Here is a 22775-nt window from a genome sequence, read left to right as displayed (position 1 = left end):
AGAGGCCAGGGGCCAGCGCTGTCCGGAGACACTTCCGGGTCACGTGGCCAGCGAGCCAGAGCCGCACACGGAAACGCCGTTTACCTTCCCGCTAGTAAGCGGTCCCTATTTATCTACTTGCACCCGGGGGTGCTTTCGAACTGCTAGGTTGGCAGGCGCTGGGACCAAACGACGGGAGCGCACCCCGCTGCAGGGATTCGAACCACTGACCTTTCGATCAGCAAGCCCTAGGCACTGAGGCTTTTACCCACAGCGCCACCTGCGTCCCCCCTCTTAAAGGTAGCAGGAGGTTAATCTGTATTCCAGAGACAATCTATCTGTTGGCACCTTGTGCATTCTCTTTCTCTCTATCTCTCTCTCTCTCTCTCTCTCTCTCTCTCTCTCTCTCTCTTTGTGGGGGGGGGGGGTGTCCACACCATTGTGGAAGTGGAACAGGTTGCATGTTTGTCTGGCCTTACAGAGTGAATGTTTGTTTCTCTCAAATAATGTGATCCACTCTTGTCAACATATGAATATAGCTCACCAAGACTTGGGGTGGTCTTAGCCAGTGATATCCTATTGCTTTGCAGTGTTTGTGAGTTATACATGAAGACTGTGACAACTGAGAATTAATAGAATATGTTCAAGGGTCTGCTGAGAGAATATGTAGCTATTAAAGTTATTTAATGCTATTTGTAAGGAAAAGTGCATTTTCATGGATGTCTTCCCTGCAGACATGTGTGCATACCTCCTACTTTGGGGGTGGGCAGTGTTTTGATAATGTTGCACTCGACGCCAGAACTCTGGAACATGAGCTGGCTTATTACAATGCATTCTTTGTCTTTTGTGTTTCCCTTCTCTTTCCCTTCTCATCTTTCTTTGCCTGCACAGGACCCCACCTCTTGCTTCCCCATGGTTAAAATAACTTTCATATGAGAGTGGCAGTTTACAGCTCCATACCCTCCAATGAAAATAGGGACATTCCATTCCATAATGATAGTTTTACTATTTATACCCCACACATCTTACTGGGCTGCCCCAGCCACTCTGGGCAGTTTCCAACATATGTAAAAACATAATAAAACATTAAACATTAAAAAAAACCTTTCTTATACCGGATTACCTTCAGATGGCTCGGGGGTCAGATAACTCTATACCCTCTAACATTTCTCCAATGAAAATCAAGACATTCTAAGGAAAAGTGGGACATTCCAGGATCAAATCAGAAACCAAGGCAGCTTCTCTAAATCAGGGACATACCTGGAAAATAGGGACACTTGGAAGGGTCTGCAGCTCACTTCTGGAGGACTATAAACCAGGCTCTTAATCAAGTGTGTAGAGATTTGTATCAGGAATGCACACATCAGAGGCTATCTAACTACAAACCTCAAGCTTCTTGTTTGTCAAACCACATACCACCTTCAGTCCCTCCAGAACAAGATCTATTTTCATATATACATGTGCAGTTTTCCCTGATGCACAGTGATGCTTTTTTCTTTTTCATGTTTACTTCAGTTAGTAGCCCACATTTTCCCAAGAGCAATGACAAATAAATATAGAAGACAAGGTCCTGTTCTGGAAAGAGGAATGGTAGGAAGAAAGAAGGGCAACTGGAAAAAAACAACCAATCTGCTGCTGCCCAGCAAGCCAGAGGATCAGTGGACAAAGGAGTGGAGATATGGCCTCCTGGCAATTCTCATTACAGCAGTTGCCACTTCCTTCACATCTCTTTTGCCTCTTTGTTTGAAATTTTGCTGTCAGGAATCACTTTTTGGGGAGTGGAGGCAGACTGGTTCCAATCACTAGTTACCAATCCTTACGCATTACAGTATAAGCAAACAAAAAGGGCTGTTTTTCATCCATGTCTTACCTAGTGTTAATGGCTGCTTAAACATCTTCTCAGTAAAGATCTGTGTTTACCAAGTGTAAAAAATTCTGTTGGGCTTCACACTGCAAGGATTTAATACTTTAGTATGCACCCGTCATATCCAAAGAATGTAAGAGATGTCCAGGCTAAGCTAGATTTCCTGCTTTCAACCGATAACATAAAAAACGTTTATCCCTTTGCTTTTGTTAAGCTATTTAATTCCTGACATGTCACCATTTCTCTTTTCTAGATTATCCTTAAGAATTGAGCCAGGAAACAGCTCTCCACGACTGGTATCTTCAAAGGAAGATCTTGCAGGTATGATTAAATTTATTGGGAATGTTAAGAACCTTACAACATAGCATTACTTAACTCTACAATTTCACAGTCTTTTTGCTATTGGTCAGGGCTGCACACCATTTTCTATCCAAAGACCACCCTGGTGATTCCTTTTTCATAGGCGCCCTGATGTTTATGTGGTTGTGACACACACTTGGGCCTGTTTGTTTTCCTTTGACAGATGTCCTCAGATGCTGAAAAACTATTTCTAATGTATAGTGAAGGGTCAGATTCCACAGTGTTTATGGAGATGAGGTGAAATTACTGGAGTATTTCGTAGCATTCAGAGCTACTGTACTGGAACTATGGTTTTCAGAAAGCCTTACTACAAAAGTTTTATCTTAGATCAATAATGGTTGAGAAGACTGGTTATTGCATAAGACATAAAATCCATCGATCAATAGTCTGATCCCAATTTGAGAAGTGTGCTTTCTCTGTCACAATCAATATTCAAAATTTAGTGGCATTCACGTGTGAATGCTTGACAGTGCCTGATAAATTTTGTGAATGCCTGAGCCTGAAAATAGATTTCTGTTTCTTCAGTTCTTGGATATTAACAAGTAAATGCTGACAATGATATTAACCTGAGAATTACTTATGAATTCCTTATAGTGATGATGCTTCCTACTGGAAGGAACAAGCAGGGTCTACTGAAAGCTTTCTTCTCCTCTCTAGGAGGAGGAAGAGTCACCCTTCTCACCTGACCAGTTCTGGTGATGGTTGGGGCCGTGGATGCATGGTTAACCAGCACAGATTTGAGCTTTCAGAACATTGACATTTATCAGGGATTGTCAACATACAGTGATTGTTCGTATTCACTATTGTAATTCCATAATTTTGAATATTTACCAGCCAACAAACTTGGGTAGTTGTGGTAGTTTTTGCATTTTGAATGTTCACTGCAGAATGTATAAAAAAATGACAAAGCTGTCTTCATTCATTTTACAAATAATAATTAGGATTATATTATACCTGAAACTTAAACACATATCTTAGCAATTCAGCTGTCGTTAAGAATAGACTTGCATGCAAAAAACAAAACAAAACTCCATTTGTGAATAGGAAAGTAGGTTGGAAAATGATTGGGAAACTGGATAGGTCATTTTGTGTGTTGCGTTGGAAGAGACTTAGTATTATTATTATTTATTCATTTATACACTGCTTATATGCCAAAATGGCTTCTAGATGGTTTTCAACTATAAAACCAATTAGAAAAAACATACATAATTAAAATATACAATAACAATTCCATTAGGATATTAAAACACCCATAATTAAAATGCACCCTAAAACAACCATTTAAAAAGCATGATAATTAAAACAGTTGAACAGTTAAGACAGTAAGATCAGAAGTTGAGTTCATGGAACACTTTCCTAAACAGGTTTTTCTTCAAGAGCTGGCAGAATGACAATAATGATTGGTCTCTCGTATTTCTGTAGGGAGAGCATTCTACCATACTGTTGCCACCAGTTCAGAAACTATAATGGCTATAGCAATGTCCATCAGTGGAGTTACATGCAATAAGCTGGAGTGCCTTGAGCAGAATAGCTCAAGAGAACACATAAAAGTGAACTGAGACCAAACCAACTCCATGCCGCTAAACACCATTGTGTAGCAGATACACAACGCAGATAAATGTTTGTATATAGAATATATACAATAGAGGGAAGAACAGAAGCCACCACCAAAATATATAGCAAATACGAAACAATAGGCAGATGTGTTGGAATCTCTATAATATAAACTTTGCATTTTTATATTAAGGTGGCTTTGAAAAAAACAGCCACTCATACATAGGTTTCTATGCTTGCCTTCTGCAATGGGTTTTTAGTACTAGTTTCATCTTTCGGCTTGTTGTCATAGCAGCAGCAGTGTGTGTCTTCAAGGTGCCTGGGGCAGGTGGGCACATCAGGGGGATATGGAGGGCGATGGGAGGAGGATGCAGCGGGGCAGGCATACACCCTTAAAAACAGTCTGATTGGGCTGATTGGAAGGGCACAATTCTCTTGTGTCCTCCTGACGCCCTGCCAGCCCCACACTGCTTTGTGAGGCTGAGATGAGGGTCAGACTTGCAAAGCGGTGCAGGGCTGGCAAGGGTGATGTGAGGAGTAAAATGCACCCTCAAAAAACCTGTGCCTGTGGCGACGGCCCCCCTCACCCTATCCATGCTACACCCCTGTGTCATAGAATACATATATTGTATTTTTTTGCCTATAAGACGCCCCCTATTTTGGGGGACTCAGATTTAAGAAAATGGGGGGAGATGGCCCAGAGTATAAGATGCCCCCTAATTTTTGACATTATTTTTAAGGGGGGGACCTAGTCTTATACACGGAAAAATACAGTAGTTCAGCTTGAGTAGTTTTGAAGAAGTAGAACAAACTTCTGAACCACACAGAGAGTAGCTAGAAGCATAGGTTGTCAGAACATGTAAAAGTTTTTCATATATATATATGGTAAATTGGTAAGAGTTTTAATCCAGTTTCTCTCTCTCGCTCTCTCTCTTCTATCTCTTTCTCACATGCACATAAACATGCACGATAAAATGGAACTGTTTCTAAATCTGTGGGCTTGGCCAGAACAGTTTGGCACAGAGGCAAGATTAGCTAGCCAAGCCCACCTCACCAGCCCCCATGGAGACTGCCAGAGACCAGTTCTTCTGGGTGGCATTGATTCAGAGCCTCGTTGTTAGGTTTATTTCCACTGTGCATCCCACTGGTTTGAAGAGGAGATGATTTTTAAAAACCCAAACTGCTGTTGTATAAAGGAACATAGCCATGGGGTAGAAGTGAATGCTCTGTAACTACCATAGTTTGATGTGCTTGAGGTTGATTATATACATTTGCCTTTTTATCAGCCCCTACCAACAAATCAGAAAGCAAGGCAATCTCCCATGACATGCCTCCTTCAGGGTTTATAACTATTTAAATTCTTCTTTCTTTGAGAGCTGTCTAAGTGGTTCTTGCATGAAAAATCAGCATTGTTAAATTGGTTTAGCGTGCCATGCTGATGTGTTCATACTGTTTTATCTTTCTCAGTAGACTTAATACTGGCAATGAGTTTAGCTAACTTTCACTTATGCTGAGGCATTGTGTTATAGGACACACCTCTTACACCTGATATGTTAGGGCATGCTCTTCTTAAGTATTTTGCTCCAGCAGTTAAGCTGATAGTATCCCATCCTATCAATATTTCCATAGTTTGTTTGAATTATACAGTATCTGTCTTCTGGGTCTATGCAGCTGAACAAACGTACACTTCCATAGGGCATGCAATAGATAAATGCAATTGGCAGACTTGAAGTAAAATTACTTCCAGTACATGGCATAGAAAATGCAATGGAAGATACCACTAGATTCTTCGAATACAGTCATACATTGGGTTACAAATGCTTCAGGTTGCATTTTTTTGGGTTACGGACCTGCCGAAACCCAGAAGTACCGGAACAGGTTACTTCCGGGTTCTGGAGGTTGCACATGTGCAGAAGCGCTAAATTGTGCTTTGCGCATGCACAGAAGCACCGAATCGCAACCCGTGCGTGCGCAGAAACGCCGCTGCGGGTTGTGAATGTGCATCCCGCACAGATCACGTTCGCAACCCGAGCATCCACTGTACATTCCTCAGGATAATTCTGCAATATTCCCACCACAATACATCAAAGGGAGATACAGGAAAAACATCTTATGAGTAAGGCTCCACAGATTACATCTCTGTGTAAACCAGAGAGCTGTAATCTAGTTCAGAATGACTGGTCACTTTTCACAAGAATGTTCCCTGTCTCAAATGACAGTAAATCCTGCATTTTCAAGAACCATTTATATGTGTGTGAGTGTTATATAGTGGCTATGAGTCATCGAGCCTTAGCCACGAACTCATCTGATAGGCAAAGTACAGCCTCTCAGCCTCATTCCCATCCCCTCTTGTCCGCAGTTTTAGAAATGCTGACCTACCTGATAAGATTGCTGTAAGGATTACTAGCAACATTTGTGAAGTGCTAGGCACAGTCAAAAAATTCCTCAAAAATCCGCATTATGACTTGAGGCCAAAATCTTGTAGTTTTGAGGGTAGATAGTGATGCTATCAAAGAAAGTTACCAAACTACCTTAATATGTGGCACCAATAGTTACCTCCCACTGCTGACATCTAGATTAAATAGTGCGATTTCTAGGCAGTGACACAGGTCCTATCAATTTAAAAATCAAATATTGACTAGTTATTCTGCAACTTTACTGCTAGCTTCAGGGTCTTGGTTTGTACAAAGTCCTCTTCCTAAACTACACCTTTGAAGATTGCCCATCCTATGGAAGTGAAGCATTGCAAAGATAATTCTATAGATACAATTGCCTTTTATTCATTTTTTGCTCTCTAAAAATATCATGACTATTTTTACTGAAATTGCTTAATTCCATTCATGACAGAGTTCACAATATATACATATTGACTTTCCCCCCTCTGAAACAGGTATCTGTGAGATTTTCCTGACATCTAGAATTCTAGAATCTAGAATTCATAATGAGCAGAGGGTTGAAATAATAGATTTCTGAATTGTTGCTGACTTCATTTTCAGTGTTTGCTCATGAGCTTTCATTTGCATTCTTAAGTATGTGTAAGTGATACCCAGCTCCCTGTAATTGCCAGTTGACTGAAGTGTCCAAATTAACTGTGCTGTATCCTGTTTCTGTGATATGCATGGACAAGAGGAATGTGGTATGCACAACGTTCCTAATTCCCTAATTCAGAAGTTCGTTTTGGAACACGAGAGGTAGTATAAATATGTCTTCAAACCAGACTAAACAAATCAGGACATGCAAACTGATATACCAGCTATTATCCTGAAGGCAGTTTCTGTTCTAAAGTGTCATTGATGTGCCAGCTTTGTGTTTTGCCATATTGACAGAAATAAGTATAACTGCTTTGGAAGTACCCATGTAAGATATGGAGAAGGATTTCACTTGATGTTTAGAGGGGCTTTTGTATAAGTTTGTCTTGTATCTCAGTGGGAACTATTTGAACATATTCCTTTGTAAGAAGAAATCATTGAATTTACAAGTAATAATAATAATAATTTACAAAATGTGTCTGCTTCTGATTGCCACATTTTCCTTTGCCTTTTTTGTACAATCCAGTGCTGCTTTTAGATCATCATAATGTTACAAAAGTTGGGTGCCTCCCCCTCTTTCTGCTGAGCAATAGCAAGAGTCCATGGGGTTCCAGGCACTCCCCTGGGGTCTGTGTTCCTTTGGAGAACTGAGACACTGTTGTAGCTTTAAGAAATATAGTATATTCACTTGTTTACACCTGCATGGAGGGAGTCCAGATCTTACAGCATGGTCATTTCATGAGAGGCTTGTCCCCCCACAGCAGTGCAACCAGCCTTCAGCCAGCCTGCCAAAGATGGATTCTTCCTCCTCCTTCTCAGAACACCCTACTAAAAACTCTATTTTCCTCTAAACCCAGTTACACTGGCAACCTTCTAAACCCCCAGTCTCTGTTCACACCTCAGAGCAAGGGGGGAGGATAGTTCTCTTGCATTGCCAATGGATCTCACTGACCCTGTATCATCTCTTAATGGCCCTAGCTTGGCCAGGTAATTTTGCATAGGCTAGCTCAGGAATTCTTCTGCAGATTGTAACTCTCCCTTCACATCCCAAATAATAAAAATTCTACCATTTATTAATTTCTGGGTTTCAGGAGGGTCCCTCCAAAATCTATAACACCGTCACCCCTTCAGCAAAAGGGACTGCTTTCCACAGCTATGCAAGAAATAAAAGAAAAGTTACTAACAGTATTCAGAACACAACATCAAAGTAGATCATAGAAACACGACACATTTAAAAACACAATAACAGCTCCTCTTCAAGCAATCTCCAGCTTCCCTGGAATCCTCCAGGCTTTCTCTTTCCTCTTGGGGTACACTCTGGTCACTTTTCTGCATCCAAATGCAGCTTACCCAATTGCCCACACTTGGCAGCGAAGATGATGGGTTTCCCCGATATATTTAAGCCAGGATACCAGTTGTCTCACCCAAAGGCCCTTCTTTATCACTATCATCATTACTCATCAGAACAATTTGTAGGGTTGCCATATGTCCTCTTTTTCCTGGACACATCCTCTTTTTCAATATTAAAATGATCCCAGCTTTGCAAAGCTGCACAGGGCTCCGATCAGATCCTCCCGCCCCCAGCTTGGGCAGGGTGGTGCGAGGACACCATGCACCCTTCAATCCCAGCCCCTCAAGGGTGCAGTTGGGATTGAAGGGCACATGACATCCTTCATGGCGCATGGCCACCCTCCCTGAGCTGCTTTGTAAGGCTGGGATCTGATCAATTCTGTGTCACATTCACTTTTGCCTCTAGCCCCACCCGTCACTGGCATGCAGCCCATGGAAATTTGCCTAGAAGGGGATATGGCCATTGGGATGAAGAAAGTTCCCCACCCCGATAGAGATATTTGACACAAATAAGAAAAGTTCAGTGGAGCCAAAGACCTGAAATACATGGAGTGGCAGTAGGTCTGCATCATGGAAATACATGGCCCCAATGAATTCAAGAGAGCAAAAAAGTGGTCCATTCACAATTGTTGTCACTGGTTATCAAAACTTACTAGCTATGTTGATTCAACACTGGTAAAAGAAACACAAAGTGCCAATTAAGTCCCAAACTGAATTAAATTCACTGATTGAATAGTTCAGCTATTTCATGCTGGAACCTTTTTTGAACTCTTGCTGTTGAAAAGTGGTGGCTTCTAGATTAACAGTAGAGTGTTATGGGAGACAGAAATGTTTTCCCACTGGTGTCAGAATGTTGCCACTTCTTATGCCAACCTTTACATTTTTCCTCTTGCATGGCCTGTTTGTCCCATGTAGACAGCAGAAGGGCAGTGTTGTCAAGGGATGGTTTATATCAAGTTGGAAGATGTGCAGATGAGTGAGCCACTGATGCTGTGGTTGCTGGTTTTGAGTTCTGTAGCTGAGTAGAGTATGTGGGCATAGTTGGCATTTGCTTGTTGCAGGGTCTATAACGCAGGTTTAACTATCTGCAAGGTGATTAATCATCTAGCAATTTTAGATTAGAGTGTTCTTCCTTGCTGAATCTTACAGCCTGCAGAGACTTCTTTTGGTTCAAAAAAAAAAAAAAGTGCCAGAATAAAGATACATGCACCTGCTTGTAGTTTGGCCCTCCCGCTACTGGTTCCCTGGAATTTGTGGATATTCGGTAAGTTATGACACTCAGTTAATATGTTAGTGCATAGCCAATGGCTAGGAATGATGGGAGTTATAGACCAATAACATCTGGAGGACTGTAAGTGTTAATATTATAGTAGTTTGCCGAGAAAGCTTATATATATATACATATATATTCCAAGGTGGAAGTCACTTTACCATTCTTCATTTAAGCTTGCAGGTTTTCTTCTCTGTAGCTAATAGCAGCTCCAGGGGTTGTGATCTGAACCAGGCTGCAGCAGCAGTTATCTCCCACCCCTCAGACCACAGACTAAGGGTTCTGCAATTGTTTTTACAAAAAGAAAATTAATGTCAGAAGCACCAAAATTATTGCTCCAGTATCACATGTAGTTTGGCCCACATTGGCCCTGTTTATTTATTTTTGAAATACAGTGGTGCCCCGCAAGACGAATGCCTCGCAAGACGAAAAACCCGCTAGACGAAAGGGTTTTCCATTTTTCGAGACGCTTCGCAAGATGAATTTCCCTATGGGCTTGCTTCGCAAGACGAAAACATCTTGCGAGCAGTGGCGTAGCCTGGGGGGTGCAGGGGGGGCGGCCGCACCGGGCGCAACATCTGGGGGTTAGGGTTAGGGGGCGCAAATCCACGGGTTAGGGGGCGCAAATTACTTGCCTTGCCCCGGGTGCTGACAACCCACGCTACGCCACTGCTTGCAAGTCTTGCGATTTTTTCGCTTCCCCCCCTTTTTCTAAGCCGCTAAGCCGCTAATAGCTGCTTAGCCGCTAAGCCGCTAATAGCCGCTAAGCCGCTAATAGCGCTAATCCGCTAAGCCGCTAATAGGGTTGCTTCACAAGACGAAAAAACCGCAAGACGAAGAGACTCGCGGAACGGATTCTTTTCATCTTGCGAGGCACCACTGTAGTCCTCAAGTGCATTATAGGAATGATGAAAGAAAGTTCAAATTTTAAAAATAAAGTTTTAGAAAGAAATGTTGAGCTGGATGCAAAACAGGATCCTTTGGCATTGTTGTATCCAGGAAAGATTATCATCCATCTCTTTGAGATCAAAATCCTTTGGAACAGGATGAGTGTTTATTTTGTCACATAAGTGAATGATACTGACGAACAGATTCTTTGCAAACTGTGAGCTTTATCACTTTGTCACCATAAGCTTTCAGTAGCATCTGTTGTGGTTGGGCTTGATCAGGCCCACGTCTCTCCCATATAAACTTTTTGCGGCGGGGGGGGGGGGGAGGTAGGTTTGTTTAGTTGAAGGCTGCCCACAGTGGCCTTTGGAAATACTCCTGTAGCTCCATTCTTCCATTAGGTTTTCCATCTGAGGCTGGCTCTAGCATGCAGTTTTGACAGGCTCACCACTGCCTTTTGGTTCGTGCCCAGCTGGAAAGCTCTAATCTGCTGCCAATAATACAATAAATGCCATCGGTTTTTCATACGTATGTGTGTTAGTGCCCACTAAACAAGAAGCACTTATAGGACTATAAAAGTGTTGTTAAACAGATCAAGAAATGAACATTTCTGAAGCTTAAATGCATTCCTGAACCAAGTTGTTTAAGCAGAGTTGCTTGTGTGGTGTGATACTGAGGACAACTAAATAAACACAAAAAATTCAGCTGTTGCCCCAGCAACAAAAACATTCAGTGTGGTCAATACATTGTATAGTTGGAACTGGAGCAGACACTTTTTGTTAAGGTGTTCCAAGATATTTCTATTAGAAATCCCTATTTTTAGTGGCTCATAACTTTCCCTTAGTTCATGCTGGAATATCCTGGACCATGGAGCTTATCTCAATCACTACTAAAAATGAAGAGGGGGGATTTCTTTATTGTCTCCATTCTTTGGATTCTAGATTTGCAACGTGGTAGGGTCAGCGTGTCCCTTTTACATCAGCCGTACTGGCTTTTGTAGCATGTGTGAAATTCTGCCCAGGGTCAGCCAAGTTACAGTCCTCTGAAAGACAGGGGTTAGTACGTGTTCAGCAGAGAGGGTTATTCAGTAAAGTTCCATTCCACTAAGACTGTTTTCAGCTTAGAGGAGACACAATTATTCTTTCCCTCTGCCCCTCAGCCCTGGCAGTGGTTCCTTCAGTCCACCAGGGGCTACCTGATTATGAAAACTGTTTTCTGTAATCTTACTCATACTGCAGAAGACAAAGAGCTTTCACAGAAATAATAAAAAGACTGGGTTTCTGGTACTAAATAAAAAGCAGTGTGTGGCAGTCAGGACTGCATAGGGGCATATAGACTCATTAGCCTGGAAAAAAAGGAAGCTACCAAAGGAAAGAGACATGGGAAAGTTGAAGGTTGAAAAGGAAGATCATTATCACTATCATTATCATTTATTCCCATCAGATGTCAAGGAGATAAGTAACTACAACCTTCAGAAGACATCTGAAGGCAACCTTGTATAGGGAAGTTTTTAATGTCTGGTGTTTTATTTTGTTTTTATGTGCTTTGGAAGCTGCTCAGAGTGGTTGGTTCAACCCAGCCAGATGGACAGGGTATAAATAACAACGTTTTTTGCTAAAAAAAAAATATAGTAAAAAATTGGGGGTTTCTTATACATGGATGGTGAATGCACATGGGTTTGAGCTCTGGCGCAGGTGGCCTGGGCTTGGGTTCAGACTCTGATGCAGGTGACCTAGGTGGCCCAGGCTAAGCCTCTTGAAATATGGCAATCCAAACTTTGGGCCACCTCCCACCAGAATTATTCTGTTTGATGTTTAAAATACTGATTTCTTAATTTTGTGTTAAAATAAAATAGGGGTTGTCTTATACATGGGAGCATCTTATACACACAAAAATACAGTAATAACATTATTATTATTATCATCATTATTAATAAAATGTCTGTGCTGAGGTCACACATGGGGTGTTCTGTAGTGCTAATGAACTGAGTTATCATAATCCATTCAGGTGAGCAGCAGCTTCTTTGATTCCTTTTCTTTAGTAAAGTTTGTATGTTGGCCATCTGATGACTGCAGAATTAAGGGTTCGTTCCTACCCATCTTTAGCAAATGCCTGCTCCTACTCCACTGAAGATCATTTCACTGAAATGTGGTTTTCTTGCAAAGTGTCCTGTGACAACATGAAACTCAGTCAATACAGCTTTATTCTCTGACAATTTTGGCTTTGACATGTCAGAGCAAACCAGCTGTCTGCTTGTTTGCCAACCAACTTTCCAGAAATCAGACCAAGTGATGGACAAGAGACAGAAGTACTTTTCACAACAGAGTAGTTTTATATTCATGGCTGGTTTTCTGTTTCTGCTGCCACCATTCATGCTAAATTCTGAATGGTACCCATAGAGTGAAACTAGCCCATTAGTACCATTTATATGTAGTAAAAAGCTTTCAGATTCAGGGTTGTACAAAGTACCTACGTTTCTAGAAGTTGTAGAATTCTAATGGGGACATTTTAAGTTCTTTAGTGCTGCCACAGAATCATGAGGACTGGGAGACAATATCTATTTGGACAGCATTTAAAATATTTCAACTGTTCACATTTTCCAATCAAGTGTCTTATGATGAAAAAAGCCATCTGTGTTCCTGTAACGTAGACGAAAAGATGTCCAACATGAGCACCATAGCCAGCAGACGGATTGTTTTGGAACATGTGCTTCAATAATTTTTCCCAGAGAATGTTTTAACGTAATACAGAGCAGAAATTGTGTATGTTCCCAGCATCTGATAGCTCTTAAATGTAGAAAAGTGTTAAAGAATTGTCCTCATTCCTAAAACCTCACCATTAAGTTTCTAGCAGCTTTCCGTGTTCCTCAGAAATGCATTTTGGTCTGATGCAAACCTGCTTTGCATTTTTGCTGTATGCATTTCAATACGATCAGTGTCATTTTAAGAAACCAAACATATTAGTGGATACAGTACATATAAGACTCACTTCACACAAGTTATTTTCTTACACAGAAATAATGTCAGTGATGAAGTTAAAATTGATTTACTAACTACTGTATATTTTTAGAAAGAAGTATTAATTTAGGTGCAAAAACATGACTCTGGAAGCCAGCATCACAATCCATGTCCTTGTGATTAGAATTAAAACCCAACGCATGCTAAACAAAAGACAGTGTACACTCTCCACACACCCCTCCCTTTGTAGAGATTATCTCACCATAGGTAAAGCATTATCTGTGAAGCATTCCATAGTCTGGACTGTTGTGTGCTAGGTCTTTGCACTGTTTGACCCTTGAACTTCCAATACAGTCTCTGGGAAGAATCATGGAGGATAGAAGAAAATGGCCAAGCATTACATACACTGTAGTGTTTATTTGAGAGGTAAAGGACTAGGTCAAGCAGGTCATGTTCTTTTCAAGGCAGTAGGCAGTGCTCCAGCCATAAATAGATCTTTTTGTTTCTTCAATTTCTTCATGCTAAACTCCGTGAAACCACATCACTGTTGAGGCCCCATAATACTTCCCGACAAGAGCATTCTCGTTTCCATTACCCCACTGTGAATGCAGAAGAGCAACTCCCTTAAGTCAGAGGAATTACATTACCGTAATGAGGTGGAAATTGGCCCAGTCATGCTCAATATGTCTGACCCTGGAACGAGCTTGCAATGAGCGCACTTTGTTAGATCTGGTGTACATGCAAAATAAGAGTTAAAAAGAAGAAAAATGAAAAGAGAGAATAAGCAAAGATGTTTGTGCATTTATATTCCTTTGGCCAGTCAGGCTACTACACTGGTGACGTAATCCGGATGGAACTTCCTTCATTTTGGATTCAAAGGAAAACATCGTTTTCCACGTAAACAATTAGTCTGACATTTAGTTATGCAGTTTGTGTTAGATGTAACCTTGGATACTAGTAAATAGCTTTGTTGTGGATGTTTTAGTAGCAAGTCATTTACTGCAAGCCAGAAGTGCCTAATTGTCATGCCTGTTCTTAATTTTGGTCTTATGGCTTTGATAGCTTATTTTCTGGTAGTCATTAAAGAGACAGGAATGAAACGTCCAGCAGAACCCTTCCTCCCATCTCTGGTGCTGACAGTGGTACAACTTCAGTAGTTTCCTAATCTTAACAGATGCCCATTTGATTTATTTCTCTGTGTTTGGGGGTTTGGAATATTGTTTTTATCTGCTCACGAATTTATTGACAAATTTCATTTGTCTGCTTTAAGCCCAGGTGAAGAAAGCTTCATGCTGCAACTGAAGGCAGTGCCACCACCAGCAATAGTCACTTATTGGCATTACTGAAGACTTAAAATCATTCACCAGACATAAAAACTCAGAACCCTCTTTTGTACCCCACCCTTGGTGGCAAACTTAGTTCTTCCTGGTATTCTAACTACCCTCCCCTTGGTGAATGAACCTGTATCTTCTCTAAGCCAAGGGCTGTCAACATGGCAATGACAGGCACCAGTTTGCCTGCCCAAAAAGGTCTCAGTAAATATCCCTTCAAAAATCCATGAAGCATGAGAGACTGTTTCATTTTCCTGCTCAAATTCTGTTTGTACTGGTCCAGCCACTCCTAATTTGAACATGACCCCTTAAATATGCCCAGATTTCATTGGACTGGAACCCTCCCTCCCTTCTGTTCTGAATAGAGGAGAGGTGGAAATTGCTTTTCTTTGTGAGCAAGTATGGCAGTGGTGGATATAGGTGCTTTCTCCAAGTCTGTGCCTGTGGAGTAATTGCAGCAACAGTGAGACCATGCCCCCCCCCCGCCCCTGCTTATGTACCCTCATCTGATGGGGTGTGTGCAACCTGAGGCAGCTCCTACATAAAAGGTATCACTGCTGTTCCCTCTTCAAACCCCTCCTGGTACTAGGAACCAGTGGGGTGGGGAATGGCAAGGAGTCTGCTGGCCCATCCCTTGCCTGAACAATCTCTTCCTCCTCTCCCAACACATCCTGTGTGCCTCGCTCTGTCTCAGATCACTCTGACCCTTCTTCCTCCACTCAGCCTGGCTTCTAACTTATGGGCAGTACCAAACCCCATTAATCACTGGATCCCTCTCCTGGTGCCAAACCTAATAAACTCCCATGGCCCGCTGCCTCCACCACACACTGCCAGTCACCGCCACATAGTGCGTAGTAAAACCATGGGATTCACTTTGAGAGGTAATAATGGCTACCAACTTGGATGGTGTTGAAAGCCAGTTAGACATATCCATGGAAGATAAAGCTATCAAGGGCTACTAGCTACAATGAGTATTTTCTGCCTCCATTGTTGAAGGCAATCTGCCTTTGAATACCAGTTACAGGGAATCTCATGTGGGAGAATGCTGTTGTGTTTGAGTCCCGCTTGATGGTCAAAAATTCTTAAAATTTGCATTTGTACATGCAGTTAATGAACATTAATGTGAATTTTGTATATTAGTTGGAGATTGTAAGACACACTGATACAACCAAAATGAAGCTGCTTTTAAATATAAATGAAGGTACCATTTTTCTTTTAAATGTATGTGACATGGGGGATGCTATTGTGATACTTGTCTAGTTGTTTGCCACATAAATGTCCACTTGTTTGAGCAGTAAGGCACTTTCCAGTGTCTGGTAGAAGAACATAACAGATGAAGTTTGGGCAACATATTTAAGAGGATATATTTAAAGCTGGTCAAGGCTAAACTGAGGCACAATAAGAGGCTGTTTCATTTTGTCATTTTTTCCCTGGACAAAGTAAATTTTCCTATGGGAGCAAAACCATGAAGGACATTGACATTAGGAAGGAAATGCATTCTGTAAACTAACAATGATTTATCTCTTTGGGGAATTTATAATGAAATAGCTTGATCTTTATTTAATGATGTCATCCACTTTTTAAAGCCTTAGGCCTTTGTATTTATTTGAAAGTAAAGATTTGAGAAGAATCACACTTCAGATTTCAGCATGTATAGATGTATAGGAGCACTTCGCATATCACAAAGGGACTTCTTCTGTACAGGTACAGGGTGTCTCCATTCTTCAGGAATTACCTGCAATACATATCTCTAAAAATAAAACATATAACGTTATATACCATAGAGATAAGTGCTGAAAAAATGTAACAGAACTAGCAGCCCTCAGAAACCACAGTGGATAGGTGGTCAACTTAATGCTGCTATATATTAAGAAAGTAGAGATATGGAGGGGAGAAATGTTTCTAAGTTACTGAGCCTAGTTTGGTGTTTGCTATCATTTGTAACTGATTTATTACCCAGTGTGCCTTCTTTCATATGCTGTACCATATGATTCTTTAAAGAGGGCAGAATGGAACTCAAATGTTTATTTCTTACATTTATACCCCTCATTTCTGCAATCATGGAATCCAAGGTAACATACCTATGGCCCCCAGAAGCTCTCCATTCAGGCACTGACTAAACCCAGGCTGGCTTAGCATCAGCAAAGGTGGTAGCTTCCTTTGCCTTCAGAGCACACACCGGGACTTTTAGAATGAAATAGCAGTCCTAGGGGACAATTTCCAAAGGGAAAATTGGTGTGGGCGGAGAAGCACCATAGTCCTGATCCAGATTACGAGCCCTATGCCTGCTTTTTATAAATAAAGAAATGTGACCATTTCTAAGCTTCCTAATTAAAAATGCATTCAATGTAATTTGTCCCTCAAGCAGAGATGACTGTCTGTGGCAGTTAAAATGTATCTTCCTGGCTCCCTGTTGTTTTCATCGGTCATCTCTTTGCATCTTCTTTCACAGAACTGCCTAGTTAGAGTCAAAACAGGGATTTGATCTGATTTTTAAAAAAACACCAAACATGTTCCTTTTATTTGTCTCTCTTTGGTGCCTGCAACACAGCAGATGTAACTTGCAGGCTTTCCACATATTGTACATTTTAATAGACTTTAGTGGGCATTTAGCAAAACACTGAAACAAGGAAAACTATGATTTTGCAATAGCCAGAGCTAAAGGCTTAACCCTTTTTACAACATGCTTATATTTTTCTTCTGTTTGACAGATTTCTTCTCTGATTTTCTTAAGCGTCTGTTTTGTGCCTGGTTCTTAACCAGGCCCAGAGTTATGGTTACATTAGCAATTAAGTAGGTAAGTATCTGGCCAAATTTCACATAGGCTGTGTAGACCTTTACCCAACTTAGCATCAATAACACTTTTATGCACCAAACCCAAAAGTTTCTTTAAAAACTTAAAATGTCTTCTGCTTGTTACTCAGTTCAAACTATGAGATTTGTGGCTCCCCATTCAGTCATTTCACCAGCTTGAGATCTATCAGCTCCTGTTTCGTTTTATTAGGGCAAAATTAGTGAACTAAACGTTTACACTCTTGAGGCTTAATGTGCTAATAAAGGATTGCATAAGTTACCATTTGTTTATAGCACTTGAATGATTATTCATGGAAAAATTATGCAAAGGAAAAAACAGTGAGATCCTTGGGGATATTAAAGCTACGTGGTCAACTTTTCCAAATGTTCCTGCCACAGCTTTCTAAACAGCACTCGTCAGCTTCTGCTGGGCTTTTCTCAAGTTCCCCAAACAGTTTGTAATAATGTTTTAATACCTTCTGTATGTTATTTCAGTGTATATGTCAGTGTCATCTTGACAATAATGTAAAGAAATAATGAAAACCAAGCATGTGTGTTCCTGTGCCAAGTGATTGGAAAATCATGCTAGACATCATTTGTTTCATTGGGAGGTATATGAACATTAATAGTATGCACAAGAAGTGGATAGGGTGGGGAACTAATAAACAGGAGGGGTATTTGTTAGCAGTTGACATCATTTAGTGGGAACAAGCAGCCAAAATTACTTGCTCTCACGTGTATTTAAAAGCTGGAACTTCTGTCAATAAGACCAGTAACTCTGAAAGGAGCTACAGAGATTAGTGTGAATACAGAGATTACACAATGTAGCAAATAAATTTTATTTCTCAACTGAGTGGTCTGCTGCAGTGGTTGAGCAACAGATTTCGTTAAAACCAGAACAGGGTTAACTTCTCAAAAGATCTTTAAAAAAAAGCAGCATTTTGATTTATAAGAAAAAGAACAACCAAAGTGTTTCAATTGGATTATGAGTAAAGCAACAAATCATACCACCTAATCCCTTATACAATAGAAAGGGTTTGACTGTGCAACTAGTTGTTTACTTTGGGTCAGCACTGAGTTTCCACTGGTTTAGTCACCAGCTGATCTATGTTGAAAACTTAAGGGCCTTGATTCAGGTGCCACGGGAAGCTCATTGTTTTAACTGCATTGTTTTGAATAATGCAGTTGTAGGCTGAGCTTGTCTGTGTTCAGCTGCCTCCTCCATCTCTTTGCCTACTGCCATCAAATCAAGTCAGGGTTGACTTTCATTGATTTCTGCACAAAAACAGGATGCTGCACTGGCTTTGCATGCAGAGGTAATGAGCAGATGTTAGTTAACCAGTTACTGGCCTCAGGATACTGTAGTGGAGCTGATATTGCTTTCAGTGATGTATTATTGTCAATAATGGGGAGCAGCGGCACTCTGTTGCCTTTGGGGCTTGGCTTTCTGTGAATATTTGTTTGTTTGTTTTCCTTTTATTCTGTGTATTCTGAATTGTATAGCATCAATACCACTCAAATGTTTAACATATTTTATACTTTCCTCTGTGGCAGTGAAATAAAAATACCAAAAAAATGGACCTGATCGCTGCCTTCATTTGTAGAAAATTAGCAACGTAACTGTTTATGGGTATGCATTGCATGCTGGGACTCACTGGTAACATAGATTCAGATCACAATAGCACCTGAAGGTCTCCTTCAATCTTTCACTTTTGTTTATGCACATGGGATGTAAACAATACTTTCAGACACCTGGTCATGAATCTTATGTAAGAGATAGGGATCATGTTGAAGTGTGTTCTCAGATTTTGGTTGAGGAAATGCTCTGCTTTATTAAAGTGTGACTAGTAAAATCCTGGTGAAACCAAGTGCTACATTTAGAAAATGTACCACAAAGTTGTCCCAGAACTCATCTTTTGATAAATTCTCCTCACTCTACTCACTAGCCCCATTTCTCCCACCATGACAGGCTTCAGAATGGATTCATAATCCCTTAACTGACAGTCTGCTACAATGGTATCAACAAGACTGAAGTAGAATGTCTAAGGGCTTATATTGCAGGACTGAACCAATGGAACTTTGAGAAGCAGCAGTTAGTACACAAAATTCTACACACACACACACACACACACACGACAGTGTTTCTCATGCAACAACTTCTAGTGTGTGGTTCTGGTTACACCCCTGAACAAGAAATGAGCAGAGCTGCATTTTTGGAAAATGTTCTTGACCTTTTAATATAAGGCCTTCTCAGAAACTGCATAATGCCAAAGTGACTCACCCTTCTAGAGTGCTGAGTGCTTCAAACCCTTATTGATCCACCAGGGCAGACATGCAAGAAGCTGCTTCAGTCACGTGTATGTGTGTGTGAGTGAAAGACAGAGAACAAGAACACATAAAATACACTTTCTTTTTCTGCAGTGACTGTAGCATAGAAATGTCCAAGAGGTTTCATTCCATCTCCACTTTAGATCTTTACACTAGTTTTGTATCCTCCTTTCCAAAACAGGCCTTTCATTCTTCTGCTTATATTTTGTGTCAAATATAAGGCCTGGAGATGTGAAGGTTTGCTTAGTTTGCTTTCACCAATGGCACAGCTAAAATCTAGGACTTTGGGAAATAAAAAGAAAATAAAAGTAAGTTTCCACGAGAAATCTATGCCATCTATATTTCTGTAACTCCAGGCTGGAGACTGGGCATAGAATATAAGTATGGTATAGTACCCTACTTTCACTAGGTGGCATCCAACATCTGTCAGTACATTCTTTATTCTGTGGGAAAGAGTTGCTGCTCTTTTGTTCACTGTAGTGAATGCCATGAATCCCAGAGTTCAAACTTTTTTTTAAGGAAACATGCTTGCCCAACTTCCCTGCTTCATGCATGGCTTACCTGCCATTAGCGTATCTGAACCAAGTTTTCACCAGATGCAGAGTAATGTTAGTTTTAGATTAAGGTTCACATATATTTACTCTGATGCACTTCATCACTGCCGAAATTGAAACCCACCAATGTGATTTTGGGCCACTTAAAGCATTCAAAAATTCCTACTCAGATAGCACTTTCATATAGCAAGAGCATCGAACCCATATTTATATTTGTCACATGTTGATTCCATGCATGCCTGTTCCACATGTACAGGCTTTGGTCAGCCAGAGTGAATCCCATCTTCTCAGTGTATATAAACCTAGTTGTATAGATGCAAGTGATCATTGCACTATGTCCAGGTTTCACCCTTTTTCATATATGTACTGTTTTCACTGTAGGATATGCAGAAGACTTGAAGCAGTCCTTACCCCTCTCCTCTCAGCTGCCTAAATCCTAAAGCCCCTATAGAAACCAGTCCTTTCGTGGAGTTTTTTAGCAGAGTCTGAAATGTCAATAATATGTAGAAGCTGAACTCTCTTTCCATTCCTTGGACATTATTGCTTTAGGACCTGTTGTCTCAGCTGAGACAATCTTGTTTCCATCTGGTAGCAATTCTTCAGCCACCTATAGCTAATTCTGTTTCTCCTCTCTCTCTCTCTCTTTCTCTCACTCACTCATTCTCACACACACAGAGAGAGAGAATTATCTTCAGCCAACTTGAGGAAACCACTTAAAAACTTGATAACTCTGTTCCATCGCGTGTGTGCTAGCTAAAAATGTGTAGCTTGTTGGCACAAAGACCTTCTCAAAGTTCCAGAGCTGACATCTGTCTGGCTGTGATTTACATGGAACATCCTTGCGTTTCCCATAGATACTCATGCTACAAGTCAATACTAACAAACTGTTTACAGACGGGTAGGGTTACAAACCAAACTCAAAGCATATGTTTTTGTTAGAAATTGAAGATTACGCCCGACGTATTGTTCTGGCTCTGTATGTTATGCTTTTGACAAGTCTCATTAAAGTAATAGAAAAGCCAGTATTTTTTGTGTGGGACTTGGTCTCAAAACTATTCTTGCACATAATTTTGATGACAAATTGCTATTTTTGTTTAATTGGATAGATTCTTAATAGGAATGGATGGTGTAATTCCAGCAGGCCAGAAGCAGTGTTTGGGGAAGCACCTGCCATTTGAAGTCAATGACAATCGTCTTTAAGCAGATGCCACTTTCCTTCCTTTCCCCCCCCCCCACATAATTTCCATCTGTCTCTACAGGGTCATTCAGCTCTTCCAAAAGCAAATAACATGACACCTAGGAATGTCTTTCCTCAGCATCAGTTTAGCATTAATTGGTGTCTATTTTGTAGGTCCGTCAGAGGTGTCAGCAGCTATGAGGTTCAGCAGGAGACCAACTTGTCCTGATGCCTCGGTGGCAGCCAGCCTGCCAACTCCTCCTGTACCACGACACAGGAAGAGTCACAGCCTGGGAAACAAGTGGGTGTTCCAATCTGCATCATCTTTCTCAGCTCTTACAGTTTACTCAGACATCATTAAGGTTTAATTCAGCAATTGAAAACTCACTGAGAGCAGAAATATTCTTCCCAGTGGTCCCACTCCCCTTTTCTAATCTCACAGGAGTTTCACTCTTTACTAGTAAAACATCTACCTCAGAACCTCCTTGTCTTATCTTGCAAGTGCTGGACTTTCTGCCTTTTTAGACAAATTCTAGTGCCATTCTTACCCCCAAACTCTGTGGGAGTTGGTATATCACCAGATATACCTTTTTTTTTTTGTTTAGTTCCCAATTTACAGGCCAAATAAATTGTGCCTCTGCCTCACCTAGGCTTTCTGAAATAAGTTTTACCGATAGATTTGGGAAGTTTCAACACAGTGGGAAGCATCAGCTTTTCAGATAAGATTTCCAGCATTCTACTTATTCTACCACTGTTAGGAATCTTTGAATTAATACTTATTACTTGCCCAGCATCATCTCATTGAATTTGCTTGGATAGGAATTCAGGACTATTGAATCTCATGGCCGGCAACACTGTAACCAAGCAACTTTTGTAGAAACATCGGAGGAAGAACTTGAAAACTCCCAGATCCCCATCCTATGTTAAGGCAATAACCACTTAATTATACAGGCTGCTTGACCTCACTTCTTAAATAGATTATCAGGCAGCCAATGAGGAGCGTATTAAAGGTCCCATTAGCTACCTTCCACTTAGGACTTGCAGACATTTATGATCATCATACAGTGAGATGATGTCCATGTGGGAAAAAAAGCAGGGAATAAATGGATGTTATCAGATTACATAAGAACATTTTGCTTTTTCCCTCCCCTTTTCCAATTTTCCAGTATGATGTGTCAGTTCAGTGTAGTTGAAAGTAAAAGCGCAACGTTCCCAACAGAGAAACCACGCCACCTGCTGGATGACAGTGTGCTAGAGTCCCACAGTCCTGTCAGAAACAACACATTAAACTCTGTTTTCACCAATGGTATTTCCATAGGTAAGTATTCAATGGTTTGGATA

The 22775-nt window shown here is 40.8% G+C and overlaps 1 protein-coding gene and 1 long non-coding RNA gene across 19 annotated transcripts in view; one reads left to right on the top strand and one right to left on the bottom strand.

The window, feature by feature from the left end:
• Window positions 1–22775, top strand: part of RALGPS1 (Ral GEF with PH domain and SH3 binding motif 1) — a 263929-nt gene that overhangs the window by 214410 nt on the left and 26744 nt on the right. For 6 of the 9 annotated variants that reach the window (XM_079962103.1, XM_079962105.1, XM_079962100.1 and 3 more), the window contains exons 12-14: window positions 2097–2164; window positions 21609–21735; window positions 22601–22752. In XM_079962103.1, coding sequence (XP_079818229.1) covers window positions 2097–2164; window positions 21609–21735; window positions 22601–22752 — 347 coding nt within the window. Of the gene's footprint in view, window positions 1–2096; window positions 2165–17293; window positions 18061–21608; window positions 21736–22600; window positions 22753–22775 lie in introns of those variants that run through there. The other 3 variants (XM_079962107.1, XM_079962106.1, XM_079962108.1) reach the window with 2 other exon arrangements.
• LOC307207946 overlaps window positions 13315–22775 on the bottom strand; it is a 41546-nt gene continuing 32085 nt past the window's right edge. For 8 of the 10 annotated variants that reach the window (XR_013834863.1, XR_013834864.1, XR_013834865.1 and 5 more), the window contains one exon: window positions 18298–19985. This is a non-coding gene — a long non-coding RNA (uncharacterized lncRNA). Of the gene's footprint in view, window positions 13981–16115; window positions 16333–18297; window positions 19986–22775 lie in introns of those variants that run through there. The other 2 variants (XR_013834866.1, XR_013834867.1) reach the window with 2 other exon arrangements.

Source organism: Podarcis cretensis (genome assembly GCF_951804945.1).
Source record: "Podarcis cretensis genome assembly, chromosome: Z".
Classification (NCBI taxonomy): Eukaryota; Metazoa; Chordata; class Lepidosauria; order Squamata; family Lacertidae; genus Podarcis; species Podarcis cretensis.
This window is presented reverse-complemented; position numbering and strand designations above follow the sequence as displayed.